The sequence below is a fragment of the Phyllobates terribilis genome, unplaced genomic scaffold (genome assembly GCF_046119375.1).
Source record: "Phyllobates terribilis strain yellow unplaced genomic scaffold, ASM4611937v1 Scaffold_5__5_contigs__length_657084704, whole genome shotgun sequence".
NCBI lineage: Eukaryota > Metazoa > Chordata > Amphibia > Anura > Dendrobatidae > Phyllobates > Phyllobates terribilis.
The window spans coordinates 136,619,704-136,641,447 of NW_027362765.1; the positions used below are offsets into that span (position 1 = coordinate 136,619,704).

Genomic DNA, 21,744 nt, shown 5'->3' on the forward strand with positions numbered 1-21,744 from the left:
GCATACCAGGACTACAAGTCCCTGGCAGACCTGAAGCTGAACTCATTAAAGGACCAGGAACAACGAAGGCCCTGGCGTCCAGGGATAGTGGTTGCCAGCAGAAGGTCCTACTACCAAGCGACAGGTGAAGGAACAGCACGACACAGAAGCTAGGCCCAGTTGCAGGCTGGCCAGGAGCATACAGAGAGGCAGACACGGACCAGGAGGCCTTATACCCGCTCACTGGGGAGAAGTCCTGAAGTGCACCCATCCTACTGAGTACCCTGGACCGTACCTGACATCCGCACCAGTAAAGGTATTGAAGCGAACCCCTGTCTCTGTCAGTTACTCCTCCTGCGCCATCCCGCCTGCACTACAAGCCCCAGCATCACCACCCACCATCAAACTCTATACTGCCCTGAGGCCCGCTCCACCTGTGGGGAGCCATTCCATCCCAACTGCCTTATCAACTGCCTCAGAGGTCTGCAGCAGCGCTGGTACAAATTACCAGAAACCACAGGTGGTGTCATGATCAAACTACAAATCCCATATAAACTTTCCCCCCTTTTAGTTGACCGCCCTGGGCCACGGACCGGGCCAGCCACTGTGACAGATCCCCCTTTTCCCCAGCATCTACCAGCCTGGACTCCGAGTACCCCACTGCCCTGGAGGCGTGTCATATGCACAAGGGGCCTCATTTATTAAAAGTATGTAATAAAATAAGACCTGTCTTTTTGCTCATAACAACCAATCAGAGCTCATGTTTTATTTTTGAATCAGCTCTGGTTAAATGAAAGCTGCACTGTGATTGGTTGCTATGGGCAAAAAAAGTTAGTGTTTCTTTGAAACAGTTTTGCTAAATGTGGGCCAGTGAGTCCAGAGACACAGAGACTCTGAATATTTTAAGACCACAAATGAAGAAGGAGCCTTTATAAATCAGTGATCATTCCCTGCAAGTTAGACTTATCTGTAGGCCCACAATGCCCATTATTCTGACAAATATATTGGGGCAGATTTACTCATCCTGTTAACTATTTAGACCGTGTAAACTTAAGGCCCCCATACACATTAGATTAAACTCATCTGAACAAGCCGATCATCTAATGTGCATGGGGGTCTTCCTACTCTTTTTAACATATGATGTCAGGTATGATAAGAATTGGGCAGTTAGAGTTTCAATGGCCAATTCTTTCGTTTTTAGGGGAGATTTGCAGGTCTTTAGGTTTTATACGTATTAGACTAATGTTGGCTGAACCCACCAATATGGAACTGGTTGAGCCAACAGTCCAATGTGTATGGAGGGTTCATCCGAAAGTCTAATGAGTATGGCGGTACCGAAAAAATTATGTCAGGCGGAGATAGTGATCTGGCATGTTTGATTGTGAACTGCCGATCCTTTTGCTCTCCCAGATATAATTCGTTGCCAGACATTTCAGGCAGTGGATCTCTCATAGAGAACACAGGAGCACTTGGCCATTGTTTGGCCGACAGCTATCTAAGGGTATGTTCACACGAGCGTATTAAAGAATCGGTCAGCGTTTCCTCCAGAAAAGTGGGACAGTGTTTTTCTCACTTGCGATCTGTGTACAATCCGTGTGCAGTTCATATGCAATACATTTTTTAAAGCAGCAGCTATTAATCATTTACAAGACCATTTAAAATTTCTTATGTTAGAGAATTGCAATGTATCCATAAAAATTGGATACTAAACTGTGGCTCCATATGGCATCCGATATATTTTACGTACCCATCAACTTGAATGGGTGAGTCTCATCCAGTTTATGGAAGAATCTAGTGCATGTTGTGATATTTTTCACATGCAGATTCGGTCAGTGAAAAAAAATTGTTTATCTGCACTGGCCCATTGATTAACATTGGTCCGAGTGCTGTCTGTTTTTTTCACGGATAGCACGCAGACCGAAAATACTGTCGTGTTATCGAGCCCTAAATTGTATAGGGGGCTTTAGAGAAATGCTATCCTCTCTCCACATTGTAAAATGCTTGAATGTACTGCAAAGTTGGGTGCTCGTGTGTTTTGGGGAATATGGAGAGATAGATGTCTTCCCAACAACTGCTCAGCTGACAGTTATCTCACGTCTATGGCCATGGCCAGTATTTGACTAGGAAGTCTGAAAATGCGGCAAATGTAGCAAAGTGGTTTATGCTGGATGAAGAATTAGCTGCATCTTTATATACACTAGTCTAACTTGATAGCACCTCTTTTTCTGGTTTATTGTTCTGCACCTTAATTTTTGCACAATTTTATGTCATAGTGATGAGCGAGCATGTTCTATTAACTTCTTTGGCGAGCACTCGCCGAGTATTTTGGCGTGCTCTGCATTTCTTTTAATGTCGCCCGGCCTGCAAGTGTCACAGCTGTTTGACAGCTGTCACAAATATAGAGATAGCCTGTCTGACTGTGCGACATTCAAAAAAATGCCGAGCATGCCAAAATACTCGGCGAGCACGCTCGGGTGCTCGCCGAAGTGGTTAATAGAACACACTCGCTCATCACTAGTCATGTCCCGTTTCCAGCTCAGCTAAGCCTCGTCTCTCTACAAAACTTTGCACCTTTTTTCAACAAAGCTTCAGTATTTTAGATACATGATATACATAATAAATAGATCTCAAGATAGCGATAGTTGTATAAACTGGGAAACCATTTCTAAATGGAGACATGATACATCTAAATCAATTTCAGGATATTGCAATATTATTCTGTACCAATAATCATTACCAATGGGAATGCTCTCCTTTAATATAGCACTAGCATTTTTTTCCTCTTTGTGGAGTCAGATTTGAGTTTCCCTGACCTAAGCTTTGTCTGCATTTCCACTGTAAACAGCTTGTTTGTGTACAGCAGAGACGGGAAGGTGAGGAGTGAGATTTAATAGCAGTGTGAATTGCCCAGAGAGCAGTGGGATATGAGGGCATCTGGATCAATATGTTCCTTCCCTTTGCTCTCAGGCACCTCCCCTCACTACAGGGAAGACCTCTCACTCCTGGCTGCTCTCTTGACCAGTGTGGACACTCAGGTGGGTCTGTACTCTTCATTGACACTACTAATTCTTTGAACCCATCAGTCAACCCAGGGCACGAAATGTAAATGCCAATATACTACGTTCCTAGGCTTGCGAAGATGTGTATCCTATTGTGACCACACTGCTCGACCCATCCTAACCTTCCTCTGCTGATTGGCATAGAGAATGGCAAATGAACTATTATGCGGGCTAGTCTTCCGTTTCCTCCTCCCTGGCTGCCTACTGGCAGGTAGGTATCAAAATCCACTACGCCACTGTAGTCTCACACAAATCTTTCTCAAAGGACATAATTGCATATACAGTATCATGTTTTCTAGAATTCTTACTTTCTAAGTGTCATCTGAGAGATTATCCTTGCCTGATTATCTGTGTATTATCTGCAAAATATAGGATTATGCTAAGATTTTAGTGCCCATCCACAATTTCATAACCTAAACATGTAAAAAAAATCTATAATGTAATCTATTATAGAGTTTCTAAAATGTATTATTACAGCTGAAAACATCTAATATCAATTTCTTTCCATCCTGAAGCCATTTGCATCCGTTTCAATGGATTCTCCGTCATCTATTTTGTGTACTTAATGCTTATCCCTCTTCTATCAAAACCAACATACACTACAATGAAAGGTAGATTTTTTTTTGGGGGGGGGGGAACTTTTTTAAACTGTTTTTAATTCCTAATATGTAGCTTGTTTCATTATTTCTTTGTGAAATTTCAGACCTTAAAAGTATAGTTTTAATAACTCTATAACTTGGAATACGTTTTTCTCTAGAGTTTTTTTTTTTTTTAAAAAGTAATTGGTTTGTGACTTCTTTCTTTTTCTTTTTTGCTTTTATATATATTTACTTTCATTATATATATATATATATATATATATACATTGCTTAATATATATATAGAGAGAGAGATAGAGATAGCTAAATATGTGTATCTATCTATATGTGTGTGCATATTTATATATCTATATATATATATATATTTATACATATTTTTAGTTACCATTTATACCATTGTTTCTTGGATGAAGTGTTGGTTATCTATCAGCTGGGAATATTTTTTCTTCTGTATCCATTGCTGTGCAGCTGCATTGTTCCATGGTATACATTGTATGATTTTTTATATTTTTTTTATGTTAGACACACTTTCCACTTTACAAGTGATCTATCCTGATCATATTGAAAAACAGGCTACAAATTCACATCAGATTTTAAATTTTAAGTCCGTTTACGGAAAAGAAAAAAGTTAAAAATCAGGAAAACGTCAAAACTCTGCATGCATTTTAGGACAAGTTACTTGTAGTTTGGCCCCAAGGAAATAGCAGGCTGCATTTTATGGGTCCTTTCAAATTAATGCAGTTGCATTAACCTTTATTCATTACGTGCCTTTTGTCACTCATTTTTGTCACATTTGTAAAAATTACAAAATACTATCTGCTGGTGTCAAGTCATTTCTCAGTTCTATGCAGTGGCAGAATATTACAATTTCTGCCTTTTTGGAAACTAGGTTAAATGAATTTTGCCGCTTAGTGTTTAGTCAGTTTATTTTCTCATCTTATTTATTTCTTTCCTTTAGGACACACTGGAAAATTCTTAAAGTCTATATACTATACCAGCTTCTTGCTACTCGTCATACAGTCATCTTTCCAAATTGCATTCAATTATGTTCCTCCTGAAGGTAAGATTATGTACTGGTGGACTTTATAAAGATGTAGAATTTTTAGGGTATAATCAGACTCAGGAAGGTTTCACACATCAGTTCGGAATGTGGGTTTTCCGTTATTTTTGCGGATAGGTCACAGACTTATTAGAATGTGCCTTTTCATATGTATTTTTTTATTTTTTTGCAAACTGTCTATAAAATACAAAAAAAACAAAAGGAGTCATATCCTACTTTGATCCACATGACGGATACTTGCCAATGTAGGTCAATGGCCCCTTAATTAAAAAAAATGGATAGAATAGCACATAGGATCTGTATTTCACAGTTAAAAGGGAAGGAGAAGCGAAGCATTTTTTTTTGCATTATGAGAAAAAACGGATGCAATAAGGATTGTAAAAACTGCGACACAGACCAAAAATTGTTCCAGCACACACAAAAAAAAAAATAGATTGTTTTTGACATATGTGTAAAGTTGCCAAGAGCGCTATACATGACCGAGCTGCTGTCCGGTTACGCTTTGGCACTTTACAGGAAAACAATGTCCCCGCCCAAGTGTGTTGTCAGATGTGGGGTGCATCACACTCACTTGTAGGTCGCAGACTTCCGTTGTCTCCAGGCTTCTATCTTCAGGAGCCACCACACAATTCAAGGGACACAAAGTTCATTGCAGCAAGCAAACGTTTACTGGTCAGTTGAAGTTTATCAAGTTGTAACATGTGGGATAAGGCACAGCTTTCCATGTTTCTTACTTCCTTAGTACAACGCATCTTCAGCCCTACCACTTATTCGTCCTGGACTATCCCTAAGCCCACTGACTCCATCATCCTCAGGGATTTCCTGTCCACTTTAGCAGTGCACCTGGGATTGTCCACCTTCTGCCTACACAGGTTCCTGTCCATCTTCCACTGTACGCCAGAGGACATGATGTGCCCCTAAGTCAGACTTTGGGCTCCGGACAGTGGCGTCCGCTCAGGATTCCAGTAGGGATTCCCACTACTTTGAATGCTTGGCACATACTGGCCCTAGCAACCCACTCTACCTGAACCTGACCTTGTCACTGCAATTCCTTTTCTCTGTCACTACCGGAAAGTGCCCCCTTTTCACTAACAAAAGTCCCCACCCACTGGGCTAGGTTTTATCCATTAACTATATTCTATCCTATCCTTATCTTGTACCATGGCTAAGCAACTTAACTACATTAACAGTACTGTACTATCCCAAGTCTATCCCTGAGCTTATCCTGCACTATGCACTGCTCACATTGTACATTAACACTTTACATTCTTATACACTGTACATTACCATTACACAATGTAGAAGACGCACATCCCTTTTCATATCACATGTAAAACTGCATGGCACTGTACACATAGCATGATTATTGTCTTTAGGGGTGGGAACACAGCAGAGCAGTCTATCACTATTAGGCTATGTTCACACATTGTGTTTTTGCTGCTTTTAACTGCAGGAAAACATGCTCTCTTGACAGAAAAGAAGCAGCATCAAAACGCTGGTTTTGGTGCTTTTTTGCTGCGTTTTTGGTGTGGTTTTCACGATGCTAACGTTCATCTTTGCTTCCCCCACAGAAGCATGAACACAGGTCACCAATGGCAGTGCAATGAGTTCCTAGGACACTGTTTACTTTCACACTTTGGTCTGCCATTGAGTTGCTCAGACATTGTTTAATTTCACACCTTTGTCGGCCACAGGTATTGTTCAATTTCACACCTTGGTCAGCCAATGTTTGTACGCATCACTAATTTAATTAAACTGTACTAATCCAAACTGCCATCTCAGGTGACCAAGATAAGATGGTAAACTTGTGAAAATCGCAAAAATAAATGTGTTTCACATACTACTGTACTTGCTTTTTTTTGAAAAAAAAATGCAGCAAAACCTAATGCCTGCATTTTGGGATCGTTTTTTGCACCACCCATTTTCAAAAAAACGCAGAAAAAAAATCTGAAAGAAGTGCCATGCTGCATTCTGCAAAACCCAAGGTTTCGCACGAAATACTAAGGACAAAAAAACCAAGTTATGTGCATGAGATTTCTGAAATCTCATAGACTTTTTAAAAGGCAGGTGAAAATTTTCAAAAAAACGCTGAAAAAACACAAGGTGTGAACATAGCCATACATATGAAAAAAAGCTGATATGTGAAATTGATTTTTAGCAATCATCATAGGTGTTTTGGTACCATTAATTTGTGGCAATAGGTTGCAGTTTTGTGGTAGTTGTAGCAATATGGTGGTGAATAAAATGTATTGTGTAGAATGGTGATAAATCTTATTACAAGGAAAACACCTTATAGTACCTTGCATTATATTAAAGAGAGCTAAAAAAATATTGGAAGCAGGCTGTAAAATAAATACAATTATTAAATATCTATGTGGGCAATGCAATAACTGCTCACTATTATAATGTTGGTTTCTTTCTGGATAATGACTCTGGATAATGTTCTTTGTCACCTTCTATTCAGATTACCTCTGGGAGGAAATCCTGAAACACTTTGGAATTATGAGGTAAGAAGTATATTGTAGTAAATAACCTATTTGATTTTTATATTTTATGAACATGTATCTGGGGAAAGATACATTAACTTCCTCAATTATTAGACTAAATAGAATGTGTCTAGGAAGAACTACATAAGAAGAACTGTATAGGAAGAACAGCAGAAGTACAATGTCTACAACTCTTAAAGGGGTTATCCACTGCTTATACAACCCCTTTCTTAAATGTTCTATTACCTTGCATAAAATAAAATAATGGATACTTAACTCCCGCACCTGTGCTGATCCAGTGAAGTTGGTGCCTGGTCTGCTGGCGTTTGTGCGACACTGGTATGCTCTGTGAATGCTGCAGCCAATCAGTGGCCACTAATGGGCTCGGTACTCACATCTTCCCCCGAATGACCGAGTTTCGTCCAATGGAAGTGTGAGAGCTGCAGCCTATTGGCAGCTGCTTTTGGGCTACAGCTCTCATATGACATAATGTCACGCGAACGCCGGCAACCAGTGCTGACATAACTGGAATGATGCCTGTGTAGAAGGTGAGTATCTGTTTGTTTTTTTTCATTTTAAACAGGAAAATACAGAATTTAAGATGGGAGTGTCCAAGTAATGGGTAATCCCTTTAAGCTGACCATACTTATAAGTTTAATATCTGCAAAATGCTTCAATTTTGTGTATGCAGTCCAAATTCTTCCCCAAAGATGGTATCGGAGGAAAAATAGATTGGACATCTTGAATTTCAACTTCCTATCCTTTGGTGCCCAGAGGACATAAGACACTTCTAGAACTGTCTGGCAGCCGCTAACTAACCTTTCCCCATCTACAACACAAGCTCACTTGGGTGAGCATACTTGTGCATTGGAGGTTTGAAGAGAGCTGTTGGCCAAAGTGTATGGACGTCTGAAATTCTTCCACCTATATCCCTGAAGAACCTTGAGTGATTTTCGAGAGCGTATACACCTTAGATGAAAGTTAGAATAAATGGCCGATTTTGATCATAACTAACCATCGTTCTCTGGTTCGGTGAAATAAACGATAGATAATCCTAAAAGTATTTGTTCCATATATATCATTGTCTTGCTGAAAAATTGATTGGTTCTTTCTTTAATTTTGTAGATTCAGCGATGTAGATGCTTGGAATATAGTCCGTCTGTTAGCTTCCGATATTGGCATGTTATTTTCTGGATACTTTATTCGAAGGGCCTGCAAAAAACTAGTAAGAACAGGAGCTCCCAAAATCAGTGTTCGTGTAAACAGCGAGGAGGAAGAAGAAGATGAGGTGAGCTTTCCCTGGCGTCTCAGACACAAGTATTTATATGAGGAGGATTTTTATCCACGACACACATTCTCGTGAATGGGATTTGCCTCTTGTCTATAACTATAACCCCTTCATGATGGGGCCATTTTCTGTTTTTGTGTCTTAGTTTTTTCCTTCCCTGTTTCCCAGAGCCATAACTTTTTGAGTTTTCTGTCCACATAGACATATGAGGGCATGTTTTTGTCGGACGAGTTGTACTCTTGAATGCCACCATTAATTTTACCACATAGAATACTCGAAAACAGGAAAAAAAATCCAAGTGTGTAGAAATTGTGAAAAAATGCAATTCTGACATTGTTTTTTGGGAATTGTTTTTACGGTGTACATTTTGTGGTAAAAATGACCTTGTACTATGAATCTGCTCATCAGTACAACTACGACGATACCAAAGCGTTTTTTTACTATTTTAGTGGTGAAGAAAAAATCAGAAGTTTGCATAAAAATATTTTGAGGTTATGTCGCCATTTTCCAAGACCTGTAACGTTTTTATTTTTTGGTCAATGGAGCTATGTGATAGATTATGTTTTGCGGAGCGAGACAAAGTTTTTATTGATACCTTTTTGAGATTGTTGTGATGTTTTGATCGCTTGTTACAGCATTTTTTGTGGCATTGCTGAGACCAAAAAAGCGTAATTTTGGCGTTCTTGATTTTTTTTTGTTTACAGTTCGGGTTAATTAATTTGATATTTTTATAGATAGGACTTTTTTGAACTCGTCAATGTCAAATATGTGTATTTTTTAAATGTTTTTACTATTTTTATTTTAATGAGGGAAAGAGGGGTGATTTGAACGTTTATGTTTTTTTTGTTTTTTTTCATATTTTTTAAACATTTTTTTCACTGTTCCTGTTAATCCCCTTATGAGACTTGAAGCTGTGATCATCTGATCGCTTGTGCTATATACAGCAATGCCACAGAATTGGTGCATATAGCAAAAATCACGGTCTCCTTTGAATCTTGGTCACAGGCAGGGTAAAGGAGCTCTATAATGACAAGAACAGGGGTCTTCAGCAGTCCCCTGGCGTTCATAGCAACCCATCGGTGACCCGCGATCACGTCACAGGCACGCTGATGGGCGCATGGAATGACGCCCCCCCAATGGCGGCACGTGTTAAATGCCGCTGTCAGAGTTTGACAGCGGGATTTAATAGGTTAATAATCGCGGATGGATGCTCACCCCATGATTGTTAGAGGTAGGTCCTGGCTGTAACACACAGCCATCACCTGTTGGTTATGGGGGGGTCTAACCCTGTGAGCCCGCTCCATACACCCGCTTCCGACTAGCAAAGTACATTTACAACACATGCTGTGAAGGGGATAATTCAGGTATTGTCTATTATAGTTTTTAGGGCACATTACCAAATTGGCCAATGCTCTGGCAAATATAAAGTTTTGACCACAGTGGTATCACAGCTTCCATGTTTAGGAAGCCATGATGGACCTGGATTATCTATTAGGTAATGGACCCTTAGACATTCTGACTCCTGACTGATCCTATTGATCTATAATCCGCTATTCTGCAACTAAATCCTGACAGAAGAGAAATCACACAAGTGTAAAAATAACTTTAGCTTTGATACTGTGCAGTGAAGGAAGCAATAAGATTGAGAAATTCATTCATGTAAAAAGTGGTGTTAATTTCTGCAGAGGTTGGTTTACTTCAGGTCTTCTATGCTAAATTAATCCTTAGAGTATGTGAGGATTACACCTGAGATCTTTCTGAAAATGCATTACAAAACAACAACAACAAAAATGAACAAAATGATGGTCATCAGACCCTTTAGGAGGGAAACACATGGCATCACCATATATCATGTGTTCTCCCGCCGGTTCTTTGTTACCATGCTCTGGGCTCACTCACTCAGGGCATGGTGGTTGGTTGGGAAGCGAACCAGTTATTTTCTCCCATGGTTATGGTTTGTGATTGGTATTTATTATTTACAAATATGGGCTGGTGGGTGACAAAAGGTGGCAGTGTAACACAGGTACTTTAGATGAAGTGACACAGAAACACAGAGCAGCCAGTACAGGGTTAATAAACAAGGGGGATTTACTCTAACAGGGCCAGTCTCCACGCAGGGAGTAACATGGGAAATATGGGGACAACAAGGGGAGTAGCAGGTAATATGCTATAACTGACAATCCACAGTTGGGCTAGATGTAGCTGAGTCGACACGGTTGTAATCGGCAGTTTCACAGTTAGCTGACTCTTGTTTCTCACAAGGCAGTTGCCGGCTGATGCCGTTGTTGCTTTCTTCTGGCTTCCCCGCCTAAACAATGCTCCATCTTCTGGCGGTAGCGGGCGGTCTCCGGTTTGACCCGCTGAGCCCCTAGTCCATAACAGTGCACCTCACTTGCTCGGCTCCAGGGATCCTGCGTCTCTTCTCCCTCTAGTCGGGCTTGACTCCCACTGTCCACTGCCGCTTTTCCCACGCAAAAACTCCTTTTCCACCCTCTTCCTAGACACGAGCTCAGCTTCCCTGTCACCTGACTCCTGAGCTCTCTCTCTGGACACACCCCCAGCTTCCCAATCACCTGACTCCTGTCTTGCAGTCTGTCTTCCCCCTGCAACAAGAGGCACGGCCCCGGCAGTTCCGGATCCCTTGTTCTGAAAGGACTTACACCCCGGTCTTCCCCCTTACAGCAGCGTTGAGGGTCCTTGGCAGACCACAAAGCTACAGTGGTGTCCAGAAGATGGAGGGCCTCCTAGAAGAACTGAAGATCCAGATAGGAAAACATGGAGCCATCGGATGCCTCCAGCAATTCCTGAATTCCCCTCCTGAAGCCATCGGTGGTCCGGCAAGGACGAGCGATGACCCGGAAGTAGACGTCACTGAAGCAGCGCCGGAAGTTGCGATGATGTCATCAGTGAGCACGGGCATGCACAGTAGAGTGAGGCCAAAGGGATTTATAATCCTGTACTGCCCAACACCAGTCCGAGAAATAAGGACCCTGATAAGGTGTCGAGGAAGAAGAGGTGCAGCAGGCCCAAAAAATCTGAGCTGTCTGCTGGCCAGGGCTCAATCGACCACATGCCAAGGAGTGCGGTCGCTAATCCCAAAGCCAGGTCTGCTCAGCTGGTAGGCGAGAGGGAAACCAGCCCAGCAGGTGGAACAACCCGACAGAGGAGTAGGCAGCTGGCGGTGAGCATGGTATCCCCCATGCACAAATCCCAACTGTCCTGTCCCAATTAGCCTCATGTGTAGCTTTCCTGCAGGGTCTTTTTCCCACTGGAACTGTACCCTCCATATGCTCTATCTAGTCCCCCTGGGTCCCAGAGGTATCAGAGGTATGGAGGCACTTAGATGAAGGGTTAGGGAGGTTAGAGGGAGGGGATCAGGAGTCAATTGTTACCCCAGTAGCTTCAAGGGTTAAAGGGGTAGGAGAAACATGCTACAAGGAAACCCTTACATGTCTCATTTTACCATTAGGTTTTCATTTAGCTATGTCAATAAAAGAAAAAAATTGGCATAACAAATTTTTAGATCGGCTGTCACTGTTGCCAGCTTCTAAGGAATTCCTTGCCAAATTAGACAAAAAAAGAGTTAGATGACAACAGACACTGTCCTATACCCAGATCTTTTAATAACTGGTTGCAGGTGTTTTGTATATATGCTAGTGTAATGGGTGAGAAATTTCCAGAAAAATGTTCAGGACTATTTCAACACGTGGATATAATCTTAGAGGCATATCAAAACTTTGGAGGTTAAAGCTGATATTTTTACTACGAAAATTTTGGACAAAAAATTGCATTTTTTTCGTCCCTAAAATGGAGGTTAAGGATGTTGGGCTCTGACTTACCCTGTTGCTTCCAACCAGGGTAATAAGGGCACAGTCTTCTTCCCATCAGGCTAATTTTAAAAAAGGGACAAATTTTGTGTTTAACGAGTCGCAATATATAAATGGCCTAATACATGTAAGTACAAACACGAGTGTTCCTTTGGTGGAGGGGGGCACTCTATGGCAAAGTGTTTTAAAAGAGCACGTTTGCCTGGTCAGCCATCCACAAAGAAATACATGAGCAAAAGCCTTATCACCAGTAAAATTGGGGAGCATGTTAGCCTGGCTAGAGCGGTATCAAAACCTCAAAATAGCCAAACTCTAAATTGAAGGTTTTGCTGACTACTTTCATGTTCCTCCTTTCAATGATAGTGGACGCACTTGGGTTTGTAATCTAAAGTTTGCGGAAATTCACTCGGAGGGGGTAGCAGCAAAATTAGATAAGCTGGCAGAGTGGCGTGTCCGTTTGTTAAGCCATCTTTTGATATTTTCCACCTCACACATCTGGGTGTGGTTCCAAAGAAAGAGCCTAACTCATTTTGGCTAATTCATCACCTGTCTTACCCATATGGCTTTTCATTAAATTACTGCATTGATCATAGGTTAGTTTCAGTGAGCTATACTTCATTTGAACAGGCGGCAGAAATTGTCAGAAGTTTTGAGCCTGGGGCTTGATGGCTAAGGCAGATATCGAGTCTGTGTTTAGGCTTTTTTCTATTCAAACAGAGGGTTTTAATTCATTGGGCCTTCAATTTGAAGGATATTTCTATGTTGATAAGGGTTTACAAATTGGGCAATCATTCTCTTATTTCTATTTTAAAGCATTTTCATCTGTTATTGAGTGGGTAGTAGCGGTGTGGTCTATAAAAGGTGGTTTGGCATATTATCTAGATGATTTTCTATTTTTGCTTCTAGGGATTCTTCAACATGCAGCCAGTTGTTAAATATGTTTATGGAAGTTAGTAAAGATTTTGGCAGCCCACTAGCTGATTATAAGATAGCCCTGCCCAATAATTGTATTGGATACCTTGGCACTGTTATAAATACTGTTAAAGGAGAATACTGGTGGTAACCTGTTGCTAAGATTACTAAATTTAATCCCTTAGTGACTGGACCAATTTTTTTGATCTCTGACATGTGTCACTTTATGTGGTAACAACTCTGGAATGCTTCAACATATCCCATTGATCTTGAGATTGTCTTTTCGTGATACATTATACTTTATATTAATGGTAAATTTAGGTTGATATGTTTTGCGTTCATTTACAAAAATATCAGAAATTTGACAATTTTTTTAAAAAAATCTGCAAATTGTCTCTTCAGAGAAAAAGAGGACTTGTACTCTATAGCGCCACCTATTGGAAGCAGCAATCCTACAAGTCACAATCAACCCTTTAACAAGTCGTGCAATTTTCAAACTTTGAATGATTATTCCTTCAAGTCATACCACACAAAAACATTAATAAATAAAATTTCCCTCATGTCTGCTTTACATCAGCGCCATTTGTAAAATGTTGTTTTATTTTGTTAACATTTTAGAAGGGTTAAAAATGGAGAAGTAATTTTTAATTTTTTCAAGGAAATTTACAAAACTTATTTTTATACGGACCTGTTCAGTTTTGAAGTGACTTTTGGGGGTCCTATATATTGGAAACCACCCAAAAGTGATATCATTTTAAAAACTGCACCCCTCAATGTGGCAGGACAGGAATGAAAAAGTTTATTTTTACCACCTAAATTTTGATAACTTCTGAATAGACCGCTATAGCCGGCAGACTCTAAGGCGATAATTTGACCATGGCAAACATCAGGACCACACAATCAAGATCTTAGGCTGCCGATGGGGTTAAAGAGGGAGCCCCCACACTCTGTTAACTATTTAGATTCTGTAGTCACTATTGACAGCAGAATCTAAGGGGTTAAACGGCCATGGTCGGTGCCAACAATGATCATGGCTGATGAAGAAAGTTGTCAGCTATAGTGTACAGCTGACAGCTATATGATAGTTACCTGTCGGGGAATTCTAGTCTCTTATATCGCAGGTCAGTAAAAAACGTATTGTTGGTCACTAAGGGGTGCTTTAGTTAAGTTGTGTAGAAAAGCTATATCGCATAGGAGCAACAACGGAGGCTGCCAGGTTGGGTTTGAGGTGTGACGGGAGCTAGTTACCCCATCCGCAGATGTCCAATCTTCTTCTGCAGGCCCCTGACATGGAAAGGCTTCTCTTACACTGGGATATATAAAATATGACTATCGCACAGTGTCTCCAAGATGAACTTAACTTTTATTCTCACAAGCAGGTTTTATAGAGAATCACACAGGCTATTTTTAGCACCCATTGTTCTCACCAAATAATACCCACAGTAGGCTCCCAGACAGCAGTTATGCAATAACCCATTAATCAGCACATTGTCTGTTTACCACTGCTAAGTGAGCACAGGAAGGTGGGGGCCAGGAGTGCTTCGGTCACATCACAGCATGTCCAACAATATGCAATCACAATATTCACCCCACTTTATAACATTATGTCCCATTAGCTGCATAGGCGCTACAACAACCGCCATGTGGCAAAATCCTGGAGTACGGGGTTGATCCATCACAGGAGGTTATTAAAAGGGTGGGCAGATGGGAGTTGGACTGTTATCAGTTGTATATTAGATAATAATGTATGATGCTAATTCTTTTTGTTGTAGTTTCCATAGGTTATACGGTATGGATTCTCGGACACTCTTTCATACATTGGGCCGAGAATAGGGCACAACAATGCTATTACAGTCCAAATGTATACTGGTCAACAAAGCAATTGAGGGTCTGCTGGCTAGGGATCAGAGGTCAGCACTGGAATGGACTGGTCTACCAGACCTTCATGATGAGCAATAGGTTCCTAGACCCTGACGTCTTAATTATTCATCATGGAGAGAACGACATCAAAAAGATAGAAACAGTGGACTTGCAGTTTCAGATAACGAGGGGTTTATTAGATGTTAGGAGGTTGTCTCCTATAGCTAAAATCATTTTTTTCAGAAATCATTTCCAGATTGCTGTGCGTAAAATCTGACGATCTTAACTTTTGTGAGCGGATTCAGAAGCGTTTGAATCAAAGTATTTTATTAATTCATGCCGTCGATTGGGTATTTTTTGTTCTATCATGTCGATTTTGAAGGTTGAGCGTCTGGTCTTTACAGAGATGATATGGCACATTTATCTAATATTGGTAATGATATTTTTAATCTGAATTTACAGGTGATAGTTGAGATAGCCCTAGGTAGGACAAGGCCATGCTTGCCTTCTTAAAGGCAAGATGGCCGGTTGGGGTTTGATGTCCAGGTAATGGATGGACAGAGGTTTGATGATTAACGGGCTTGAACGTATTGGGCTAAGCTGCCCAAGTTATGGTTAAATATTTACAGATGGTTTAATGAAATAGTTTTATACTATTGATTGTTGGATGGTAAATTTTAATAAAGTCCGTGGCCAATGTTATCCACCAAGTAACGTGTCAGATATTTATAATGTGGTTAAGTTAATTATGATTGTATTGTGTTATGTAATGTTATGCACAGCAATGTAAAAATGAGATTACTGTGCAAGTATCCAGTCATTTGTATCTTCTTTTAACTGCTTTAGGAAATTGTGAAGCAGTTAAAAGATGTAAAATGCTGATTCTTCCAAATGAAGATACCAGCTCTTTATAGGTGAAAGTAAAGGGAAAAGAAGCCAGCATCAGAGCCGGCAAAACCGCCAGCAAAGCTACTTCAGTATTTTATCTGAAGCAGCTCGTCCTAGGAAAACCTCGGCAGCTCTGCCATCGGAATTAAGGAGGTTGCCAACCTTTGGGGACAATTCTTTTTTTTTTGGAGTAAAAAATCATTTGTGCAGATGAAGGGGTTGGTTGTCCACTAATAGGACAACCCTTTCTTGTTCTAAATGTTTGCCTCCGATAAAATAAAAAAGCCTATACTCACCTCCCATGGCAGCGCCATTCCAGCAGTGTCGGCACTCGCGTTTCCGGGGCTCCTTTGTTGTTGTTGTGACACGTGAGCCTGGCGTCCAAACAGTGCTGGCGTCACTGTCCCCGCCTTCTGTCGAATTGAACATGAATAGGAAGTCTGGGCTGCAGCTGATCTCTGACTTCCTCTTCATGTTCAATTCGTACAAAGGTGGAGACAGTGATGCCAGCACTGTTTGGGCACCAGACTCATGTGTCACAACAACTGCACGAGAGCCCTGGGACCGCGAGTGCTGACACCACTGGAACGGCGCCGGCACAGAAGGGGGTATACGTTTTTTTATTTTATCGAGGTCAAGCACAGGGCATGAGAAGTAGTTGTCCAAGTAGTGGACAACTTCTTTAAGTTTCATAAAAAATTTTGCACCTTTTGCCTTCAAGACCCGCGGTGTGGCACTGTCTATTGCTGGCTGTAAAATCATTTAAACAGGTCGGCCACTTTATCTTTATTTTATCAAATGTGTTGGAGACATGATATTGTGTTCACTTATTATTATATAGGTATAACAGGTTATCCTCCTGCTCTTGTTAATGCAGCTTTCAAGACCATACAGTGGCAGTTGGTGAAGGAGCATGTGACCAGACCTATCCATCAGCCTCCCAATTGTAAAACACCTCACAGTGGAAAGCTGCTTTTCTATTGGAGGAGGCTGATAGACAGGTCTGGTCACATGCTCCTCCACCAACAGCCATTGCATGGTCTGGACAGTTGTTTGGTCTGTGAGGAAAGAGCAGGAGGAGAACCTGTCATACTTGTATAATAGCAAGGGTACCCAACAAATATGTTAAAGTAAAGATAAAGTGGCCAAACTCTTTAAGACATCATGTGAAGATGCCCTTAGTATATGGTCAAAGTGAGTTTTTGAAGCGGTTTTGGAGCTGAAACTGAACAGAGACTTTCAAATCTCAATTTCCTCTCAGTTTCTGCTCTGAAAGCTCAGCAAAAACACTCTGTGTGCACATAGTCTAAGGGCAAAATCTGTCTGAAAAAGTGATTAAAGGGTATGTGCACATTGGGTCTATAAAGACGCCGTGTACCCGCATAGTTTTTGAAGCAGATGACGCTTCAGGAATATGCTGGCGATGTTTTTCCTGAATCATCTTTTTTTGTCATCGTTTTAAAAAAAAATGTTATATATAAAAAAGCTTAGAAACCACCTAAAGAATGGCCAAGTCACTTCTTTTAACCACTTCATGGCTTTCAAATCCTGAAACAGTTAAAAAGAAGTTATAAAAGATAGAACATGTGCACAGCAAGTTGTTTTGATTTTGTGTGCATATGTTCATTATTTTTAACGTTTATTGAATGCATTTTCAAGTGGGTTCCAGGCATGAAAAAGACGGCCTGTGCCATTCTAAAAAGAATGAGCATATGCACTGTAATGTAAAACGACTTGCTGTGCACATCTTTTTGAGCTTCTTTTAACCTCTTCAGTCTTCAAAAGCTGTGAAGTAGACAAAAGAAGTGACCTGAACATTCTTCAGACGGCTTCTGCTTGGAAGCTGTTCACTACTTTCTTTACATAGTTTTGTAAACAAAATAAAAAAAAAGACTGTGGCATGGTCGCCTCCAACACACCTAAAAGGACGACAAAGAAGACACTTCAGAAAAACACCATTGCCGTTTTCATAGAGCGTCTTCTGATTTAAAAAAATCAGCGGGAATACTGGCGTCTATAAGATTCCATCTACACACACCCTTCTGATATGAGCACACCAGTGGTGTAACTAGAGTCCCATGGACCCTGGTGCAAAATAAGGATCTGGGCCCCCATCTCTGTATTGGTGAGACATACGTATAATAGTGTCCCCATCATGGCACCTTCCTGTAATATTGTTCCCTGTCCTGGCCCCTTCCTGTAATAATGTCCCCCATCCTGGGCCCCTTTCTATAAAAATGGCCTCCGTCCTGACTGCTTCAGTAATAATGTCCCCACTCCTGACCTCTTTCTATAATAATGACCTTTGTCCTGGCCCCAAAACTTTAATAATGTCTCTCATCCTGGGCCCCTTTCTGTTATAATATCCCCTGTCCTGGGCCTTTTCCTGTTATAATGTTCCACCTCATGGGCCCTGTTCTGGTGTAATGTCCCCATCCTGAGTCCCTTCCAGTGATAACATCTCCTGTCCTAGGCCCCATCCTGGAATAATGTCTCCAATCATGGGCCCCTTTCTGATAATATGTCCCCATCCCGAGTCCCTTCCAGTAATAACATCTCCTGTCCTAGGCCCCATCCTGGAATAATGTCTCTAATCATGGGCCCCTTCCTGGTATAATGCCCCCCCATCCTATAATAATGTCTGCCATCCTTGGCCCCTTCCTGGTATAATGACCCCCACCCTGGACCCCATTCTAGTATAATGACTCCCATCCTGGGCCTCGTCCTGGTATAATGACGCCTATCATATAATAATGTGCGCCATCTTGAGTCCCATTCTGGTATAATGACTTCCATTCCGGGTCCCTTCTTGTTGTTATAATGACCCCCATTCTGGAATAATGACCGTCGATCCCCTTATCCCTCCCCCCATCCACAGTCAGACTATGTACCGTACATCTGGACTATAAGACGCACCCCCCACCCACTTTCCTCCAAAATTTTGGAAGAAAATAGTGGGTCTTATGGTCCAAAAAATACGGTAATCAAAATCAATGTAAATGATGGCAGCTGTGTACTGACTACTTTTAATATATTTTTATATTCACTGTATGTTTCAGAAACCTTGTTCGGATACGTTCTTCCTTTTGGACTACAGTTCTGTGTATTTAAACTTATCTGTCATGAATGTTCTCTGTTCGAAGATGAGGATCATTTCAGATTCCAACACCTTCAACAAGACAGATTTTGTTTGACATGTCATAAATGGAAGTGGTAAGAAAACAAGCAGGAACGTTTTTATTAATGTATTTTTTTTACCACAGGAATCTGAGACAGAGACTGAGACGGAAGAAAGTGAGAATGAGACTGAGTTTTCCACAGAGGAAGACACCGTGGATAAGGACGTCAATGATACGCGAGCGAAACTCATTGAGAAGATGACGGCTTTCATCTCTGGAATGAAGATTTTGTTTGAGGCTCTGTTCACTACAGCAGGAAAAGTGGTGGTCACACTTCTTCTTGGTCTGTCAGGTAGTTTCAATACAAAATACCATGAATATTTTATGGTGTATCACATGCCGTCAGCCCCCCTCTAACATTCCAGTGAATTATCATTATATGCAACTATTCCTCATTTACTGAACGTCTATTATTGGAATTACTCTTATTCCTGCCTGATAATAAGTCTGAAAACTGTTCCACTAAATCTGGCTGTAAATGTTCCATTTTAGGTTGCACTTCATAAATAATACCGCCTTTCCCCTGATAAGCTATGCAGACATCATTAAACATTTATAGAACATTTTATGAAAAATTATATGTGTATGGAATTATTTTTCCTACAGAAGTATTTCCCATGACTCCTGGATTTGGGATGGACCTTCATTTATTAGCTCATGACACAAACTATAGTAACTGTAAGTCCCAAATAAAATAAAGTACACAGCATATTATTTTGGTATTCAATGGCCACAGCTTTATTTAAAAATCACATCACTATAAGGCTGTGTGCCCACGATGCGTTTTTAATGCGTTTCTGCAGCGTTTTTGCAGCTGCGGAAATGCTGCGGAAACGCATTAAGAACGCATGGTAGAAGGGCAGCAATGTTCCCCAATGATAATCCACATGTGCTGTGCACATGCTGCGGAAATTTCCGCTGCGGATTATCATTGCGGAAAAAAACGCAGCACTACCAATTATTTTGCGGAAGTGCTGCGTCTTCACCGCCATTGACTTGCATTAGACCGCATGGATTACGCATCACTGAATATGTAGATGCGTAATCCAAGCGTTCTAATGTGCGGATGGTACCCGGGTGTAGATGAGAGGAGACTCTCATCCAGACCCAGGTACCATTAAAAAATCTGTAAAAAAAAGAATAAAATAAAAAATAAATGCACATTTACCTTCTGGCGGCCCGCGCTGCGCTCCTCCTTGCTTCCCGACACTTTGCAGTGGATTGAAGGACCTGCGCTGACGTCAGAGTCATGTGATGGGTCACGCGACGCTGACGTCGGCAGGTCTTTCAATCCACCGCTGTCGGCAAGGGAGAACGGAGTGTAAAGCAGGACACCGGGGGCCATCGGAGGGTAAGTATACATTTATTTTTTATTTTTAACCATTCTCTCGGGTCACACTATATAAATCCATGCAGTTTGCATGGATTTATATAGTGTGACCTAGTTGTCACAAGCACTTTCCAAGTGATGCTAATCGCTTGGAAAGCGCTTGTCAATCTGCATGCGGAAATGTCAGTGAATAACGCTCCATTTCCGCATGTCCCTGGCAGGAAAACGCATGTACAATTCGCATGCGTTTTTTTCTGCCAGGGAGATGCAGAAACGCTCAGGAAAAAATCCTGAGCATTTCTGCATAGTGGGCACATAGCCTTATAATAACAGTAAGGGCTCATTCACACATCTGATTTTTCGACATGCAAGAATAACAAACCGATTATTCTGATCAGACCTTGATCACAGTCTGTGGTCCGAGTGTCATCCATTTTTCTTGGACGTGGAGGAATTAAAAAAAAAGTTTCTCCATTCGGACAGAAAAATATTAAGATTTGAGAGTCTTCAGTGGTTGATACCTTTTAATGGCTAACTGAAAAGATGGCAACAAATTGCAAGCTATCGAGACTACTCAGGCCTCTTCATCAGGCATAGAATATTGCAAAATCTAAAGGATCACATATTTATACACAACAGGGCACAAGAATAATGCAATAAATGAGACAAGTGACATGAAGCAGCACTATTACTATGGGAGAGGGATAAACAGTTGTGGCCGTAAATATTGGAGCAGTTCATAGATAAGGAATGTGAAAGTTTTATTGTCCTATGATTGAGGTCTGGTCCAGGGTACTGATGCCCCCACAGATCTGGGGAGCACATTCCTTAGTTGATGTAGAATGACATAAATCCACGTGACACATTCATTCCTGCACTGAGTGTGTCAAAGGTTGTTATGAGTTTGCATTCCCAAATTTTTCTGGCTCTCTGAGATTTGAAGTTACCTTTTAATACCAGTAATTTCAGGTCTATGATCCTGTGATCAGGGATACAAAAATGTTTGGCCACAGGTAGATCTATTCTTTTTTCTTTTATTGAGTGGCGATGAGAATTCATCCCTGTTCTAAGTTTTTGTCCTGTTTCCCCAATATGCAGACCCCAGGTGGACATTTGGTACATATAATTAAGTACACCACATTAGATGTGATGCAGCTGAAAGACCTTGGGATGTTGTAGTCCTGATGTGAGTTGGAGATCTTTATCTTGTCCGTGGTCATTATAAATGGACAGGTTTTACACTTTTTTTGGTTGCAGGAAAAGGTTCCTGTTGCTGG

General features: G+C 41.0%; 1 protein-coding gene across 1 annotated transcript in view; it reads left to right on the forward strand.

Moving 5' to 3' along the window:
- Positions 1-3,603: 3,603 nt before the first annotated feature.
- LOC141271488 (piezo-type mechanosensitive ion channel component 2-like) overlaps positions 3,604-21,744 on the forward strand; it is a 143,756-nt gene continuing 125,615 nt past the window's right edge. Inside the window, exons 1-5 of the mRNA XM_073681553.1 lie at positions 3,604-3,649; positions 4,596-4,697; positions 7,162-7,204; positions 8,309-8,471; positions 19,222-19,429. Of these exons, the coding sequence (XP_073537654.1) occupies positions 3,604-3,649; positions 4,596-4,697; positions 7,162-7,204; positions 8,309-8,471; positions 19,222-19,429 (562 nt within the window). The remainder of the gene's footprint in view (positions 3,650-4,595; positions 4,698-7,161; positions 7,205-8,308; positions 8,472-19,221; positions 19,430-21,744) is intronic.